We start from the raw sequence: 19,369 nt of genomic DNA on the forward strand, positions 1-19,369 counted from the left end.
TCAATCATGGAGTGCTTACTAGAATAGCTGCAAGGGGATGGATAGCTGGGTAGGATAAAAGAAAGAACAACTGATAAAGAAGGAGACCTGAAAAAGAGGAAAGGGAAAGTCTGATACAACTGCAATTGTCCGGTTTGGGTTGTTTCACCTAAGAGAGCCAATGTGTGTGTCTGTTTTTGTGTATATGTAGCTTAATCAAAAGCTAGCTTTTTTTTTTTTTTTTTTTCCCAGATAGGGTAAATAGGGAAATAAGTACAGATAGTGCAACTTGTCTACTGAAAGCTAACTGTTCTTATATCAATAGTTCATATACATAAACTTTATGAATCCATCTTTTAGGAGATTTTGTTTAGAAGTGATTGCTAAATCTATATATGTTTCTGTAAATAATCTGTAGATCTACTGAAAAGTATTCCAGTGCACTGAAAACTGTATGTGAAACTGTAATACAATAGGAGGACACTTATTTTTAGTGTACAAGAAGTGAATTCAGCATATTGTAACTTTTCATAGTCTGACATTGGAGAGGAAGCAAATAAAATATTAAACATCCATTTTTAACAAATTACTGTCAGGCTGATGCACTTTTAGATAAGCTAATACTGTTGCTTTCATACTGATGGCTGTTGTACTTCAGGCTGAGTCCATTTAGATCAATGTTCTGCCTAGCAATTTCACAAATGGATACGTACAGAGGAGCACAGTTTGCATGATACTGCTCTGGTAAAACACTCCTGAACCTCTAGTTACTTTCACCTTGAAGGAGTTTCTTAACCCTTTGTAATTTGTTTAGTAAAAGCCCAGTGGGCCTCTCTTGTATGTACTTGTCTTCCTTGAACCTTGCCAACTTCTTGCACCACAGGGTCCTTTGGGTGGGAATTCTGTAGTTGTGCTCTTTATTGCATGAAGAACTGCCATAGTTTTGGTTGTTTTTTGAACCTGGTTCCCGCTAACTAGACAACTGTCCTGGTGGACAGTTTAGAAGTTGATTGCTGTTACAGTTCTGTGGGCTGCTGCCCTACTCTCTTTTAACACCCTGGTGGTCTCTGTATTTCCAGGCTGGCTGCTGAATTGCAGCCTGTACAGAAACTGTTCTAACCTCTCATCACTTTGTTGCTCTTCTCTGGATCTTTCCTGCTCTAGTAGCATTTTAGTTGGGGAACCAGAAAAGTTCTGAAGGTGTGAGTGGGCTATGAATTTGAGTATGGTGGACAGATACAGGCTCTTCAGGAAAAACAAATGAGGACAACAAGGAAAGGTGTTTTCTGCCTCATGAAGGAGTAGCTCAAATGTATGTGATACTTGTGTGGGACAGAGATGACAGTTTAAGATAAGAGTTTGTAGATCAGGTTCAGAGGAGAGGCTGGTAAAGGTGCCACCTTGATTAGTCTATTACAGACTACCCTCCTCAGGATGAGGATGTGGACAAAGCCTTCTTTAGAGGCAAAGAAGTCTCTGCATTATGGTCTGGAGTTCCCATGGGGAGTTTTAATAAGCATCCTGACTCTTGCTTGGTCCACCACAATAGGACACAAACAATCCAGATTTCTGGAGAGTATCAGGGACAACTTCTTGACACGAGCACCAGTGGGCCAACTAGGGGTGATGCACAGCTGAAGCTGCTGTGGGAAAACTAGAGATGTAGTAATGTGGGTACTCTTGACTGCAATGACCATGGAATAGTAGAGTTCAAGATCCTGATGAGAGCAAGGAAGAAGTAGCAGACCCTAGAGTTCAGGAGAGCAGACTTAGTCTTCTTCAAGAAGTTGGTATCTGGGATTCCATAGCAGGCAGCTTGGAAGGGCAGATTTGCTCAGGAAGGCTGAGAGCATCCCCTGATTGCCAGAAGGGTCCATTCTGCTCTCAGGGAACTCATGGCCAAGCCCCAATGCAAGCAGGCAGTGTGATGGATCTGGAAGCAGAGACAGGCTACTGAGGAGGAGATTGGAAATGTTGTCCAGGCATGCAGAGCTTGGTGTTAGGGAACTGGAAGTTATTTTAGAGTTGATGCCTCAAAGGATGTCTTGGGTAACTAAGAAAAGGTTCTTGATGCTACACTGGTCATAGAAAGCTGAGCAAGGAGACCGTGGTTCTGCTGCTGAATAGAGCAGGTGAGGTACTCAGTGCCTAGCCTTCCCCAGTGAAGTCTTCAAGACCATTTTGCATAATTGAGAGAACTCCGATCAAGGGTTAAAGATTTGAGTCAGAGATTACTCAAGGAAACTTCACCCATAATAAGTCCAGGGCCCACTGAGCTGCATCAAGTGGTGCTGAGAGAAAGTGGGCAAAAGTCTTAGGAAAGCAACTCTCTCTCTCATGTTTGAAAGGTCGTGGAGAATCAGAGATTTCCGATTAACTGGAGCCAGGCTTTTTACAGCAGTGCGTATTGTGAGGATGGGAGACAATGCGAGTAACTGAGCCAAGGATTCAGCCTGGATAGAAGGCATTTTTTTCCATGAGGACTGGCAGGCAGTGGAGGTTGCCCAGAAAGGCTGTTGCAGGGTCTGTCAAACCTTGAAGGCATTTAAGATGCCTGAAAAAAAAGCCCTGAGTAGCCTGGTCTGATCTCCCAGTGACCTCCTGTGAGGTCAAGCAGGAGGCTTGACAAGAGATTTTCATCAGTCTCTTCTGACCTGAATTACCCTATGATTATATAGCAGATGCTTTCTGTTTCATTCTGTCTTTCTTAATTATTTTATTCTGCTTTTAACTGTTATTCTATTTCATGTGTGGAACTGATACTTTCATGGAACAATCTGCTATAAATTCCAAGTTTTTAATAATGCTAGATAGCACATAATTTTCTGTTAATTTTAGGGTTACTTAGCACCATCTATCTCACTGTACACTTACCAGTGTTGAATTTGGCTTTCTTGTTCTATAGATACTCGGTCTTCTACGACCCGTCTGTAAATTCATCTTTGCCAGCTCTTGTTTTTACAGCATTGTATATTTCTGTACTGAGCAAACGTGGTCAAAACTTGCTCCCCTTTCTAGATCACTTCTGAATTTTGCCTACCAGTGCAGGCTTGGTTAATTTGCACTAACCTCCCTTCAGGCTGGAACAGATGCCCTCTTTTTCCTTTGGAGACTACATAAGTTAGATTAGTATTAGCTGTGTACTGTTTGACTTGTTGGAGGTTTTTGGTTTTGTTTGTGGTGGCTCTTTTTAGTTGGTTGGTTTTGTTTTGTTTTTTTATGAGAAGGATTTACTTACTTGCAGTTTACCTGTATTTAATGCTGTAGATAAGGCAGTGGAAAGACTTCTTTATTTGTTCTATGACCTCCCTACCCACTGAGGTTTTTCTGTTCTTAGATGCTGAGAGGAAAGAGACCTAGTAATCTAATTGGTGTTTGAATTTTCTATTTTCCTAGAGATCTTTTTGTGTTTCCCTTGATCATCTCTCCCTCTTTCTTTATTCTGTCACATGCATAGCTCTTTTTGCAATAGCAGAAACATTGTGTTAGTGTTAATATAAAGAAACATATTATTTCCATGAAGATCTTCATGGACCTAATACGACTTGGTGTTTTACTTTCTCTGTTCTGCAGTCAGATTTTACATTCCATAGTAGTCCCAAATCTCGAGATGACTGATTTTTATGTGTGTGTATGTTTCTGTAAAATACATTTATACACAGGAAACAGCAAATGTTTAAATAAATGTTTTCATGGAAACTCAAATTTTTAATTCACTAACCACAGAGATAAGAACAGAGGCCAGAGAATGTAAAAACCTATGCTAGACCTATGATCTCATGTTATTGATACCCAGCCTGCAACTTTATACCTTGAAAACAGATTATAAAGAGACCTAGCTAGTGCTTATGGTCACCAACCCTACTATGTGAAAGTATGCGGTGTCTGGAATTATAATGGTTTGATCCTGAAAGATAGTGAAATGTCTGGATTTACATCTGTGGGATATAATTCAAGTAAACCACTGAAAGATTTATAACTTCAGTTGATTGAAAATTTAGGTTATTAATGTTGTCTATCAGCCAGGAAGATTTGTGTTTCAAACAACCATCCCAGGAAATTTAATGCATGTTAATTTAGAACATTAGCTAATACCATATTTATTTATCCACAGGGCAGATTGACTACTTGGGTTGCATTGACTATGTAGGAGTATTTTCTTGCTTTCTTTGGGAGTCTTTTGAAACCTGACACATCACATAGGTCAACAATATCTAAATGTTAACTACTGTCAGTCACAATGATATATTGTGTAATATAACCTAAAACTAAATTGCAAAGAAAGAAAAAGCTCCCTTCTATTTAAGGGGTGCTTGTTAGGGAAAAAAAAGATCTTGACATTTTGACAGTTTCCTTATACAGTGAACGTTGTTTTTTATAGGCACCAATTAACGGACTTAGTCAAATGCAGTCATAAATGGTTTGTTGTATTTGCTTTAAGAGCATGAAATTCCTTAATAGACATTTGCAGTGAGTGACAGCAAACCCTAGCAAGATTCAAACATTGCTGGAAATACTGCTTTTTAACCCATAATTATTTGTGCTGTAGAGAAATTTACGCATGTGGAAGTCATTCTCTTCTGCAGAGGAACAGGGGACTCTCTCTTCAGAGAGCTCCAAAACAAAGTTTTGCTTTCAACAGTTGTATTCAGTGTTACTAGAGTGAACAGTAATATTTTTTCACAGTGTAACTTCCAAAAATCTGTCCTGCTCTTGAAGACTATTGACTTGATAATAACTTGTATTTAAAACTGAGTCCCCAAGACAATATGTCAAAACAAAACTGTATTAAAGGATGGTTGTTTCTTCCTTACCTGCCAAGAAATGAATCAAGTTCCTCAACGAGTTTCCTTCCTCCTCTTGAACTTGCAATAAACCTTTGTTTTTGGCAGGAGTTCACCTATGCATGCTTTTGCTACTGTTTAGTTATATTAACTCTTATAGAAGGACCCTAAGGACCCCTAAATCTTGAGGCTTTTGAATATTTGTAGAATGTTGTTTGTGTGTTGTTTGGTTTTTTTTGATTTTCTTTTTTTTTTTTTTTAATAATTTCTGATTATTGTAACTACATATGTCTATAGAACTTAAGATATCAAGTTGTTTAAAGAAACAAAACACAGATGTAGCTCTGTTTTTAGTTTTTTTGCAGTAGATTTTAGTGAGTCCCTTGAGAAAAGGTAACTTCACAGTTTTCCTTGGCTATAAGAGTTTATAGTCTGAAAATGGCTTATAAATAATACATTTATGGAGCCTGTGAAGTAGCTCATGCTGAGCATGAGTTAAGTGTTTGCAGGACACGGGATGTAAAAGTCACAGGACCTGGATGTGCTGTTGGAATCATGTCTTAGGCTTGCTGCCTGTACAAGTTGTCTCCCAGATGTTTTGCTTTAAGACATTGCACAAGACTAACTTTTTCTTTTGGAGTCCCAAAATAAGGGTTTGGTTGTGTGTGAGAAATAATGCAGGGCTTGCTCCTTGTAAAAGGTGTCACGGGAAATGCCAGGTAGGTTGGTTCTTTAGTGAATGTTACACACTCAGTGTGCCAAGACAAATTTTTGATGGAAGGAAGAAAGTGTGTGGGGAATCAATGAAAATTGTACTGTAAATGTTGTTCTGTTTCCTTTCCCCTAGTCCCGTGCCTAAAGTACTAAGTGCAGTGTTTTCCTGGGTCTCATGACTTCCAGAGGCCCTATCTGCATTGTAGCCATTCCCTTTACCAAATGAGGTATCCCAAAAGGACAGCTGGTGTTTGGCATCTCCACGCTCTTTTCTCTGGGATTCTGTCAGGGTCTGGTTAGTCATCCAAAAATGAGACTTTTTTTCTTCCCCAAAAGTACATAGCTTACAGAACAAAGAATTAACAAACTACTGTCTTACAAACATAAATCTCCGTGGTTTCTCTTTGACTTTTATTTTCAGGGTCCCTACCACCACTTCTGGCATTTTAGTCTGTTGCATTGTGTTTGGGAGCAGCCTTTTTGCTTTCCTGGTGTCAGTATATGTGGGGTTAGGATCTCATTCAAACCTACACTTCTAGTTCTGGGAAGAAGCGGGGCAGCTTGATGGGTGAGAATCAAGCAAGTATTTTCATCCCAGCTGGTGGCTCAGCTATTGTTACCATCTTTGAAGCAGCCTCCCACAAGTATCTAACTTCTACATTAGTTTATGTTTCTTATTTGTCATGATGAATGGAAAGGATTGTGATGGATGATGTGGTAATGCATTAATACAAAAAATCCTAGGATTATATAATAAAATTTGCATATATATATATATACACATACACACTACACATGACTCCCCTGCTTCCCTGGGCTTATAGTGGAAGGCTGCATGCTGAAGAACATCCAGTGCTCAATCCCTGTTTGGGTTACAATGGTCATGGATGTAATACTTTCTTTCCAGTGTTTTTGCTGTTGAATAGCCTGGGGCAAGTGTTGGTGGGGGATACATGATATAAATTGTTCTGTAGAGTTTCATGGGCAGAGGAATAATAATGTTGGAAATGTAGTTTCTTGCTTCCCATCCCTTCTCTTCCCCTGTAAAGATTGACTTGTTGCTTTCAAGTTCAGTCATCCTATAATATTTATCTACAGGATATTCCTTTTAATGCTGTTTTTTTTCTTCTGTGGTCTCCAGTTCCCTCAGGTTGCTTGTGTGATTTTCAAACTCTTACCTTATATTTAGTGATACATAACATTGCAGAAGTTTCTGTTGTGAGGGTTTGGAAAGCTTTAGTGGGTGATGGCTTTAACTTTGGCTCATAAATTGCTGCTCATTTAAGGAAAATAAAGGATACAGGATAAGTATTGGGTTGCAGTAGTCCTATGTGCAGTTCCTAGATGCAGAAGAGCATTGCATTGTTTAGGTGTGTTGTTGAAGTTTATATCATGTATTTTATCTATGCAAGAAGTTCAAAATCATAACCATGTAGGGAAATGTTGGCTCTTATTTTATGTCCTAACAGAATTTTTTTTTCTTGCTTTGTCCCATGTAATAGAGGAGTGGTTGAATGGCATTTTTTACTATGTGCCAAGACACAAACATAAAGTGAATTCTTCAGGACACATATCATACTTAGCTGTCTTCTGAATTGCAATAATGTTCTGAGTTAGTTGCTATAAACAAGTAAATGTTCTCTAAATGCAGGCTGGTAATACCATGGTGAGCTGTTTGTTTAAAGTGTTGACTTAACCCAAGTCTGCTAGCATTTTTAAGTTAGTTTGACTTTCTAGATCAAACAGTATGCAAGCTGTTTTCCATCTTCTTCCATGTTGCACCTCAGCCTTTTGGAAATAAAACATGACCGCTTAAAGCTGCTTTTTATACCTTGGTTATCAGCAGTTTGGAATGCTGATTGGTTTTCTGTTTATAAATAAAACTCCTTTTAGAGGTACTTTCCAAGGCTTTTGAGATATGGAATGGAATCTCTCTGACTTGGAAATTGCTGAATGTTTCACTGATTGCCACCACTGTACATGTGGGGTTGTTCTGCTGAAGTTCAGCCATGACACAGTGTCATATCTGTCTGTAGGAGATTTTGTTTCAGAGAGGCAGAGAGAAGAAACTCCTCTTCCTATGCTTTCACAGTGAAGTTTGAACAGCAACCTGTCAAATCCCAGCTTTGAAGCTGCTTTCCTCACTTCCCTTCTGTCTTCCTTACGTGCAGTTTTCTAAAGAATGCCAGAAAGGCTTTGAACCGTGCCAAATCCTCAGTGTATGTCAAGAAGCACTATCATGAGTATGTTTTGAGTTACTTCCTCATTTTCTTAATGCCTGTCATTAGTCTTTATTCTGGAAACAGGATTTACTACTTAAAAGAATAAGACATGCACAAGTGTAGGAGTAGAAGGCAGCCCTGGTGTGAGTTATAAGGAGCAGGGCAGGCAGCAGTGGCAATAAACAGCCACTTCATGGACTTTGCTGTGAGAAAAGCAAGTTCAAGAATACAAACCAAAAGGGAGAAAATAGATTAATAAATAGAAAAATGGGGAAGGCCTTAAGGGGAGAGAGAAGTGATTCTCCCATATTTGTATCATAGAATGGCCTGGTTTGGAAGGGACCTTAAGATTGTCTAGGTTGCTCCAGCCAACCTGGCCTTAAACACTTCTAGAGATGAGGGCAACCACAGCTTCTTTGGGCAACCTGTGTCAGTGCCTCACAGTAAAGAATTTTTTCCTAATATCTAATCTAAACCCACCCTCTTTCAGTTTGAAACCATTCCCCCTTGTCCTGTCCCTCCAGGCCTTTGTAAATAGTCTCTTTCCATCTTTCCTGTAGGCTCCCTTCAGGCACTGGAAGGCCACAGTTAGGTCGCCCTGAAGACATCTCTTTTCTAGGCTGAACAATCCCAGTTATCTCAGGATATAGGGATATAGACTTGAAAGCTGGAGAGAATGGGACTTAGTTGTCAGTGAACTTGCCGTTTTTTTTTGTTTTTGTGTTTTGTTTTTGTTTTGTTTTTTTGTTTGTTTGGTTTTGTTTTGTTTTTCAATATGGAGCTTTTTTCAATATGGACATGAATATTCCATTTGAGGCATTTATTTGATTTAGATTATTACCACAAATAAAAAGCGAACTCCAGTAATGCACACTCTACCTCACTAAAACTAGGTCTATGTACCATAAACAACCAAAATTGTTTATAAAGTGAGGTGAGAACATAAATCTAATTTGTCATGTTGGCAGAGGCAAACTACTCCAAATAATGTATTTTGATATAGAACTCTATTTTTGCTTTTTGTTTTTAGGACTTATTTAAGATTGCTCTCTACTTGCTATACAGAATGAAAGTAGATACAGTCTCTTCTTCATGGCTTTAAAATCAGAATAAATGTCAAGTTGGAAATACCTCAAATGTCCCAGATGACTAAACAAGGCAAATGGGTGTTGTGATGTGTTAATCATATCTCTAGCATATGTAAGCTTTCAGATTACACAAGATCATGTTTTAGGTAAATGCCAGTACCTGAAGGAATTTGTTTAGGAGCTCTGTTGGAATGCATACTTCTCTTTGTCACCACCAAAGACTTGCTTTTCAAGCTCTCCTAGTAATATATATTTAGTTTTTGGTTTTCTTCCTTCTGTCCTTCCAAGCTTAACCTTTGTGAATTGAATGGGAAACTGTCTGTGTTCATGGTATTATGAACTTAAGGTTTTCATGTAAACTTGTATGAAGGTGATCCCTATTAAAAAATCTTTAGTTCTTGTGCAAAATTTTTTGCCCCCCCCTTTTTTTTGTTGTTGTTTGTTTGTTTTTGTTCCCAATGCTGGAAGAAAAAAACCCAAAATGTTTTCATCAGTCTGTTAGTGAAACAGATGTTTTTAGTGCCCTGTGCCTACAGAACATGCAAGAATCCATCACAGAGCCTGGGTAAAGCTTTCTGCAGCAGCTTGGTAGCTCATCTTTTATCTAGACTAAGAAGTACTGTTCTCCTACTCTCTAAGTATTGTTGGTGTCAGTAAATTTACTAACTTAGGACTCTGCCAGTGGCTTTTAATGACCTGTGCTGCATGCTAAGCTTTTATGGATTTAATATGCTGACTAATTTCTATCCTTGCACCGTTAATGCAGCATCACAGTTCTTGAATTAATCCTTCACTCAGGCAATCGAAATTCTGCCAAGGTCCTTATGTTTCATAATCCTAGACTTGAAGGGGGGAAAAGGGATAAGCAGGGTGTTTTAGGTGAGACCAAGACAACTTATATTCAGAAGTTGCATCTGGACTATGTAGGTTAACATTACTCTGAAAAGTGAAGGCTTTAGTATTTTACGGTCTTGAAGCTACAACTCTGCCTGGTTCTCTCTGGCATGACAGAAAATTCATTTACATCAGCACCACCTATAGCAGAGGACAACCACAGTGCATCTGTTGTCATTCACTGTTGTTAATGTGACCTAAACTGACATTGGATTTCTGTTGTTGTTTATTCTCATTTTTCTTTTACTATCTTGTTCCCCTCCCCCCAAACTGACATAACAGGAGGCAGGTATTCTAAAAAAATCTGTTGATTTTCATGGTAATTTGAATTGGGATAACCTACCTCAGCCTTAGCTTGGTCAAGTTTCCAGATGACAGCTTTTAAATAGGTTTAAATACACTGGGCGTGTGGGGGAAAACAATCCACAAACCCACCTTTCATAGAGTTCTCCTTGCATGCATAAATTCTGCATGCTTTGGTATCTCGTAAACATATTAGATCAAGGCCAGTAGACCTGAAGTATCCACCTTTTAGATCCAGCCTGTTTTCTCGCGCTGGGACTCCTGACACGTTTCTGTAGCTGAAGCCAAGCGGGTAAGAGGTGAAGTGCTGCTCCATGTAAAGTGTTTGGAAGGGCAAAAGATACCTCAGCAAACTGGAAATCGTTTTGCCTTGGCTGTTTCTGAAGCACTGGGCTGGTTGGCCATGGGAGGTCTCGTTTATAGCTCTTTATCGCAGGAAGAACTGTAGGTTCCTCACTGAGGTACTTTGGGCACAAAAATTGGTTGGTCTCAGGCAGTTGTCTACACTTACACTGGGGAATTATCTTTTTCTTAATGGAAGTGTCCTGAAGTTGTTTTAGGTTTTTCAGAAGTGTCCTGAGGTTTATTTAGCTCAGTATACAAGAGCTATGGCATTGTCCTTATCATTAGTGCTGTTGGCAGTAGATTAACTTTGATGGTTCTGCTGCATCTCAGTAAAACCATGCACAGAGTAAGCTGTTCTGAAGAGAAATTTAATAACTAGGTATCTTGCATAAGAAATGCAGAGTAGAACAAAGCTGAAGAAAAGAGCAGATTGGACAATCCCCTTAATTATTCTCACAGACTGCACAAATAGGTTTGTTCAGGTTAGTAAAAAAGCACAGAGTTGTGTTCAGTTTAGAGTCCTGGATTAAAGAAATAGAGTTTTTGGGAAAAACTTATGGGTTGAATGCTGGAAAAAAAATGCTAAACTCGAGTACAATTTTCTATACATAATTTGTGTATTTGTGTTATGAAATGGGCCTGCTCAGCTGCTTGGCATTTTGATGGCACTTGGATTAGTCATGGAGAAAATTCAGCCTTTGGACATTGTATTTCAGCAACTGGTTTATTTTGTATGTAAGACATTGCTATGTTTTGCTTGATGAAGAACTCACCAGTGGAATGCTATTACATCATGAGATATAACTTCAATTAGTATCAGCTTCTAGAATGACACTTGAATTAAATATTAACATTTTCTCTGCTTTGAGTAAGTAAACAAAGGACTCTGTTTTAATCTCCCTTCTTTGCAATGATGGATAAAAGGGGAACATGTATTTGGAACAGTAAAACAAAAAAAAAAAGTTGGACTACTCAATTATCTGCTTTGTTTTAGCAAGCTCAGAAAGTATATTTTGGTTGATGTTTTTGATTTTTTTTTTAAATTATTTTATTTTTAAATCTAAAAATGTTAGGAAAGATATATCTTTAGTCTTTCCATTTTGCTGGGGATGCTGTATACTGTGGGGTGTGGAAAAAGGTTAAGCTCTGTACAGGCTCTTTTACAAGGAAAGTCAGGACCATGGGAGCTTTTCAGGAACTTGTTTTCTTTCCACCGTGTTCTAAAGTATTAGGATAAATGCAGAGCCTCTTCACAGTTTCACTTTCTTGGCACTGTGGGGTTGAAATCCTATTAAACCTGTTGTGATCTGTGACTTAAGTCCTTACTTATATAGGACAAGTTGCAGGATCAAAATCTATTGCTGGATTTGGCAAGCTCTGCTTTTTCAAAGTAAAAAGCTAATAAGTGATGGGGGAAGGGGGAAGAGTTAATTACAGATTGCAAAACCAAAAGGTAGGAATAGGAGGGCAGATCTTTCCCATGCTTCTCTGATGAGCATGTTTAAAATACTTCAGATCTTTTCTGCTACCCTGTCTTCAACAAAATGCTATTCTATCTTAATGAAGTGAATTTTAGTTAGGATGCTTTCTGTCTGTACAGAAAAGCAGTGATGCAGCTATGGAAGTGCTCAGGACTCCAGTTCTGAGCCACTGCTTTGGACTTTTATTCTTTTGCAACCCAGAGTTGTCTTGTTCTTGTAGTCCCTTGGCTCCAGGCTCTGTGTTACACTGTGGAGTTCTTTGTGGGTGTGCGTGTAGATACCTGTTTACATGTCCTAGTGTTTGTAAAATGGGAATATTATCAGTTCTTTACTGCAGAGGTGTATAACCCAATTTCCTTACTCAAATGTACATCCCTCACATCCTGTAATAATGGGAGGAGTGGACAGAACGCAAAATGTACAGCTAATTGCAAGTGGAATTAAATTGCATATACAGAGATGTATTCTCTCTGCAGTGAGGAGGTAGATGATAGAGGGCTCACAGGATGTATTTTAGATGGCTAAACAAGCTTTCATTTCAACTTTAAAATTAATAGTTATACAATTAATAAATTCCTTGTTGTAAAAGGTAACTTGCCTACCATCTAAAACTACTGTACCATTTGTGTGATGAAATGCATAGAATTTTTTTTATCATGCTGTTTTCTTGGCAAAAATAATTGTCTTCTGATGAAAATAAGTCTAGCAAAGTTAAGTGAAATCTACCTTCTGAAATGAAACCTTAGCATTGCATAAGTTTAACACTTCATTTCTTTTGCTTGTTTGGAAGAACTTTGTATTGTTTGTAGAAGTGCTTAAAGGTTTTCTTAATTTTTTCTTTTCAGTCATTATTTAACCTACTGGAGTTTCGAAGACTAGTTTTGAATTTCAATCCTCCCGCAAATGCTCAAGACTTGCCCCGAAACCAAAAGGTAAAGTGAGAAGCTGACTTCCCCTCGTGGCTAAGGGCATTTCTCTCTTGTACCTGAATTTTGCACACCCTCTGAGGAGAGGTACATGGAGGCCCCTGGGTTTCCTTGCTACAAATTGGAAAGGTAGAGATGGGAACAGGAAGTGGCTGTAGGAAGTGTGAAGACACTTGGTACCGCTACTTTTAGCAGTGAATTTTCGCATATCCAGAACTTAGAATCGTAGAATGATTTAGGTTGAAAGGAACCTTAAAGATGATGCAGTTACAACCCCTGTGACATGGGCAGGAACACCATCCACTAGACCAGGTTGCTCAGAGCTGTATCCAACCTGGGCCTGGCCCTGAACACTTCCAGGGATGGGGCATCCACAAGTTCTCTGGGCAATCTGTTCCAGCGCCTCACCACCCTCACCATAAATTAGACTATTCCTATTGCCCCTTTCTTTCAGATTTAAAAAAGGGAGTGTGTTGTCTGCCTGTTCTTAGTTGTTTGACACTTCAGGTTTGACTGGAATGTTCACCAGCAAAACTAGGAGCTCTAATTAGAGAAGCAAAGGAAAAGAGACAGTGTCTGTTTTCCAAACTTCTGGGCATGTACCCTGAAAGGGAAGTTGAATGTTCAGTCAGAACTGTATACTTTCTCCCCTGTCCTGCTCCTTTCCTCCTCCCCCCGCATTCAAGTAGGAAGGAGTCACTTTTTTTGGGGGTAGGAAAGCATGTTTGCATTCACACCATGAGATGGTGTGAAAATACAACATGGGTAGTGCTGGGAATGTGGCACAAGGTAGGGATGGGGCAGTGTAAGAAAGATAAGTCATGCTTTACCAAAGAGTTGTACTGATTTTTTTTTTAAATTTTATTTTTAGATTGACTTTCTGCATAGCATTTAATTATTCATCATATAATTTGTTTTAGTAATGTCTTCTAGTACTCAGAATTCTTTACCTTCAGTTTTCAGGGTGTAAAAAGCAGTTGGCATCTAAGAGGTGGTATGAAATAGCTAGTAACAAGCTGTTGTGTTGAAAAACATCTTGCCCAAGCATTGACACTTGCAGCTGAATGCCTTTAGCAATTCCAAAGGGCTATTTTTTTTTAGAAATTCTGACCATGACAGGCAGTATTAAGGCTGTGTGAAATGGTGTGACACCAGGAGAGGATACGGATTTGTGCAGAAACCTTGCTTTCTGCAGGCCTGCTAGTAAGAATCTCTGGCAGTAGTTTGTGTCCTCTCCTTTGTTAACTTATAGTCCAGGATGAAAGAACTTATTAATTGGTGTACTCATTTGTCTTATCTACAGCTGAAAAAGGACTGGGACAGTTTAGGAAAAGAGATCACTTCACTAGTTGGAACTTTGACAAATAGAGGAAATGAGCATGCATGCCCCCAAATATGGTGCTTTTATTTCTTTGTAAGTGAAGGCAAGTAGAGGCAAAATGTTTTAAAGGAGTAATATAAGTTACCAGTTGACAAAAGGAAAAAAAAAAAAAAAAGGCCCTGGAATTTATTTCCATTTGCTTACTTGTTTTGAAACTGTTTCAACTTCATTTTGTTTTCATTTTTATTCTAGTATTAATAACTGACATTCTTTAGGATCAAATTCCCTTCCTATTAAAGACCAAGTTTTAATAATCCCAGATTTTTAGTACTTTGGTTTACATCCGGTTGTTCTTCCCGGTGGGGGGACTTATTTAACTCCAGGGTCATGACAACCTCTTGATGTAGAATTAAAGCATGTGGTTGTACTTCAGGGAATATTGCATAGAAGGGTTGTTTGTTCTTTCCCATCAATATATTGAATCCAAATGCTATGAATGATTTGGCATGTGAAGTTTTTAATCCAGGGGTCATTGGTATAAATTTTAACTTGGAAAAAAAAACCCCGAACAACAACAGCCTCACCCTGTTTGCCTCAGCTAATTGGGCTTTGTTTTTCTGGGTTTGGGCATGCGCTTAACTGGCTTTGTTCTTTTTATTTTGAAATTAAGTTTTCTTCCTTGTTATCCTTCTGTAGCACAGATATAGTTCTCTGTAGTTACTGCAGCTTCTTTGGCTCTCCCAGTTCTCTTACTTCTTGCTGTCACATGAACAGACCTTTTTGCTGTACACAGTGAGACCAGGGAAATATTTGGCCTTAGTGATATCTTCAGGAAACATTTTATTATCAGAGGAAGCGGGTTATTGTGCTACAGGTTAGCACATCCTTCCACCTGTTTTGATATTATTTTCAATATTATCACTATGTCACTGTCCTGGCACACTGATTGACAATAATGAGTGTTTGCTATGAATTAAATATGCAAACTGCTTTAGCAGCATTTATAATCGTAAGTTATTCCAACATGTATTAAGAAATTACTTATGCAGGCAACATGGGTGATAAAATAGAGAATGTTTCAGATTATTAGCTTCCCATACAGTTTTAAATTTAAAACTCATTTTAATCTTTTTTTTTTTTTTTTTTTTTGGTGTTGATGTAGCTGGTGTGCTGTGATCACTTTTAGTTCTTTTTGTTTTACTGTGCAAGTCCTCTGTGGAACTGTATACCTTGTCATGGGGACTGGCCCATGTTCTTTTGAAGATTTTAGGCTTTGTTCAGTCAGAATCTGTCTGTTGTGGTAATGCCCACATAATCTGGTCAAGGATCATGCCTAATGCATTAAATCAAGCTTTCATTTTCAAAAAACAGCAAGGATTTTTCCAGTGTTGGAGAACTTTGATAGCCTTTATAAAGATATTTATTCTGAGCAATCCTACTGACATTGGTAACCAATTGTTCGACCTAAAGGTACAAATATTCTTAAAACTCAGACAAATTAGTAGTATAAGTTTGGCTAACTCAACAATACTGCCTATATACTTCAGATTAAAAAAAAAGAAAAAAAAAGCTAAGATCTAGAATATTCTGTGGTAATAATTTATATTGTGCATATGAATTATCAGTGGTATTTAAACATTTGGATAAAATATATCTGTATCTAAAATTTGAAATTGTGTTCATTTTAGTAGATCACTTTATTAAATAGTAAGAAAAACACCAGTTTTGCAGTTTGTTTCCCTATTTTGTTGTTATATAGTTCTTTAAATATCTAAATGGGAGACAGATTTTGTTCTTAAATTAAGATGACTTAAGTGCCACCCTAGCAATTCAGCATTGAAGTCTTGAGCCTATTCTGTGAGCAGTGTTTATAATTGGCTGGTATTTTGCAAGGTGGACTAGAAGAGCAAGTTAAACTCAGAGATTTATGTGACTAGAAGTATTTTTTAGGTATTATGCAAAACATATATTCCAATTCACTGCACAGTTTTTAAAGCTGAAGTAAAACATACTTAACATTCAAAAAACTTTGTCCATACTGGATTGACACAGGAGTGACTAAACAAGTCTGCTGTTTGATGAGCATGTGAAATAGTTTGTCATCAAGTAATTCCAGTTTGACCAGCATCTGCCATCCGTGCTGCCTTTGAATGATACTTTGTTCTAAATACAAGTGGGTATTGCATGGGGTTTAGTTTCACAAGTATTTGTCAACTATCAGGAGTATGAGTGATATCCAGTCTCCACTTGTGGTTTAATCTATGGTATGAAGGACTTGTGTTTTTATTTACTTTTCATTATACAGGCAGAAGGTATTTCTTCTGTTCTGGAAACCAGAAAAAAATGCCACAGTCCCATGAATTGTGCTTTAAATAATAGGTACAAAGGAGAGCAGGCTATTTCTCTTACTTCTGTCAAGAGAAATAATATTTATGTACACTTTATTAATTTAGTTTTCAGTAAAAAATAAGCTTAAGAAGGTACTGAATAGTGTGTAGGCTCACAAGAAATTCTACTGGAGATATAGAGGAATACTAATTTCAATAAACACAAGGTATATTATTGCAGTGTATAACTTAAGAATTTGTAAGTCTTAAGAGGAACAATTCTGTCTTAAATGCAAAGTGGCTTGTCCAGTTGTCAATGTAGCCCCACTTCAAGGCAAACAGTATTATCTAGATACAATTTCAGGGAGCTTTTAGTTTCTGAAATGTAATTTTCTTCCCAGAGAACTATGGTATTTTGTAAAATTGACAAGTGAAAGGCATGCAACACTACCTTGTAGTACTATAAGTAAACTTATGTATTATTATGATGATTGGTAAGTCATACACTTAGTTTATTGGGTAGCACTTATGTAGATTTTTGTTATCACTTTGTTAAATGTTTTTAATTCTTCCAATACAGGAACATAGGAATCTGCCTTTCATGCGTGAATTGAGGTACCTATTTGCACTTCTAGTTGGTTCAAAGAGAAAATATGTTGACCCATCAAGAGCAGTTGAAATCCTTAAAGATGCTTTTAAATCAAATGATTCCCAACAGGTAATTTTTGATCAATCTTATGCATGTTTTCATATGGTCATCTGGGGTGATCTGGCAATAGGAAGTACTTACAGTGGACAAAAAAACCTCAAAATGTCCACAGAAAAACTTCTTACTATCAGAGTTTTTGAGCCTTTCCTCTGATATGATGTGATTTCTAGTCAACTTTATTAGGAAAATTAAAAAAATATTCCAGACAGCATACCTCTTATGCAGTGCGCTTTCTTCCTGTTGTTTCAGAAATTAACTAATAGTTCCACATGCTTACTTTTAGGATTTAGTTTTAAGTCTGAGGTGTTTGAAAAAGCATTATCCGACCTAACAGTACATCCAGGGCTGGTACAGTCCTATTATCCTGTTTGTGTAGATTGTGTTTTGGAGGATCCAAATGTTCACATTCAGGATTCTTCCCTAAATCATAGTATATTATGCTTTTTTTGAGAAACACTTCGTTTCTTCAGATGCTTTATTTTCCCACATGAGTTTATGTGGCTGAGGTGTTTAATTACAACAGCATGCTGAATTTAGTACTCGATGAAAGTAATATTAGTCACCACTTGTTAGATACCAAAGGGTTTGAACAATGGGATTCATGAGATGCCTTTGGACTAGGATGGTATGAAAGCTGAGCCCAAGTAATAAGGATCACAGGACAGTGTCACATCTGAGGAACACCAGAGCTAGTCATAAAACAAACACCAATCATGGAATAGTCTTAGGCACAATGTGATTTTGGAACAGTTGTGGAGGGGAATACTGCTATACTGATCTTGTAAGGTGACACTTCACTGTGTTCTGTTACATGTAGCCTATGATTCTCTGATATGTGAACATACACTGATCATTTTATATTTTTTAACAGCAAGATGTCAGTGAATTCACACACAAATTATTAGATTGGCTAGAAGATGCCTTCCAAATTAAAGCTGAAGAAGAGAGGTAAGATTTTTTTCCTAACTCTGCATGTTGAACATTTAAATGAGAGAAAAACAAACCAAACAACCACAAATCTACTTCTCTCTGTGGCTGAAAAGACCCAATTCTGTAGCTCATTTTGGTTCAAGTGTGGTTTTTTTCCATACATGGCAATACCTTGGATTTTTCCATTAATTGTCTTTCACACCCTCTTATTTTGTGTTAGAAGTCTAGCTCAATGAAGTCCAAAGTGTATAAAGAATATAGGTGTGGTTTTTGTACTTCATCAATTATGCTCTTTTCATTTGAATGAAGTTTTTGCTTTTCGATCATGCAGTTTGAAATACTTCAAAACCTTACTCCTTTTCCTCATCTCAGCAATAAATACTCATTATTTGTATAAGTAAACATCTGTAAACCATCTTTTGATTACATAATTTTTTCTGGAGCATTGCAGGAAATATTTTTTACAAAGGTTTTGTACAATTAACCACTCATGAATTGAATCTGGTTTACATAGATGTTCCTAGAACAAGGTACTTCTGAAACTTAATTTTCGGAATATACTTATCACTGCAAATATCCAAATCATTGTTATTGTCATTAGAGAAAAGTAGAAATATAAATGAGCAGTAACTGAGAAAAATAGGCAGCATAATTTCCATAATGAATTCAGAATAATCTGTTTTTAAGTTTGTAGCTTGTGTTTGATTCCCCGCCCCCCCCCGCACTAACACACTTCCTGTTTTTTAGGGATGGAGAGAAACCAAAGAACCCAATGGTGGAGTTGTTTTATGGACGATTTCTAGCAGTAGGTGTACTTGAAGGTATGCATCTGGATTTACTTGGACATCTGTGGTTATCTGTCCAGTGCCTGTCCAAGTACGCGTGTGAATGATGCAGTTGTAGGATTTAGGTACTTCTGCAGAAGCACACTTGGAGGATATAAGCTCAGTCTGTGACAAATGGTTTGTCCTGGAAATATGAGACTGAAGGTAAATGCAGTGAGCTGCAGGGATCCAGAAAGACTGTTTTGATAACCTTGAGGATCTGATTGCTCTCAGTGCAGCAGAAGTTTGGGTGAGATGCTGAGGGAAGATCCTTGGAAGAAATTATTGGGGCACTTTTACCACTTATTGATTGTATGTAGAAGGCAAGTTACTGTATTTCATCGAGCTAGTCTCTCACTCTCTCTTATTCATTTAGTGCCATTTAAAATTTCATTTTTTTGTATTCTCTTCTGCACAGTTTCTTGTATGAAAAATTCACCCTCCTAAAAGTTACAGTTTGCTGAAAACAAGTCAGTGGAAACCTCCCCAAAGGCAGTGTTGGAGGGAGTGCTAAGGAGGAAG

At 37.8% G+C, this 19,369-nt stretch overlaps 1 protein-coding gene across 3 annotated transcripts in view; it reads left to right on the forward strand.

Annotated features, from left to right (window-relative positions):
• The window catches only part of USP25 (ubiquitin specific peptidase 25), an 89,663-nt gene that overhangs the window by 37,280 nt on the left and 33,014 nt on the right, over window positions 1-19,369 (forward strand). For all 3 annotated transcript variants that reach the window (XM_050331867.1, XM_050331865.1, XM_050331866.1), the window contains 4 exons: window positions 12,656-12,742; window positions 16,965-17,102; window positions 17,965-18,041; window positions 18,771-18,844. In XM_050331867.1, the coding sequence (XP_050187824.1) occupies window positions 12,656-12,742; window positions 16,965-17,102; window positions 17,965-18,041; window positions 18,771-18,844 (376 nt within the window). The remainder of the gene's footprint in view (window positions 1-12,655; window positions 12,743-16,964; window positions 17,103-17,964; window positions 18,042-18,770; window positions 18,845-19,369) is intronic.

Source organism: Myiozetetes cayanensis, unplaced genomic scaffold, assembly GCF_022539395.1.
Source record: "Myiozetetes cayanensis isolate MyiCay16 unplaced genomic scaffold, myiCay2020 scf5-8, whole genome shotgun sequence".
In the NCBI taxonomy this organism is placed as follows: Eukaryota; Metazoa; Chordata; class Aves; order Passeriformes; family Tyrannidae; genus Myiozetetes; species Myiozetetes cayanensis.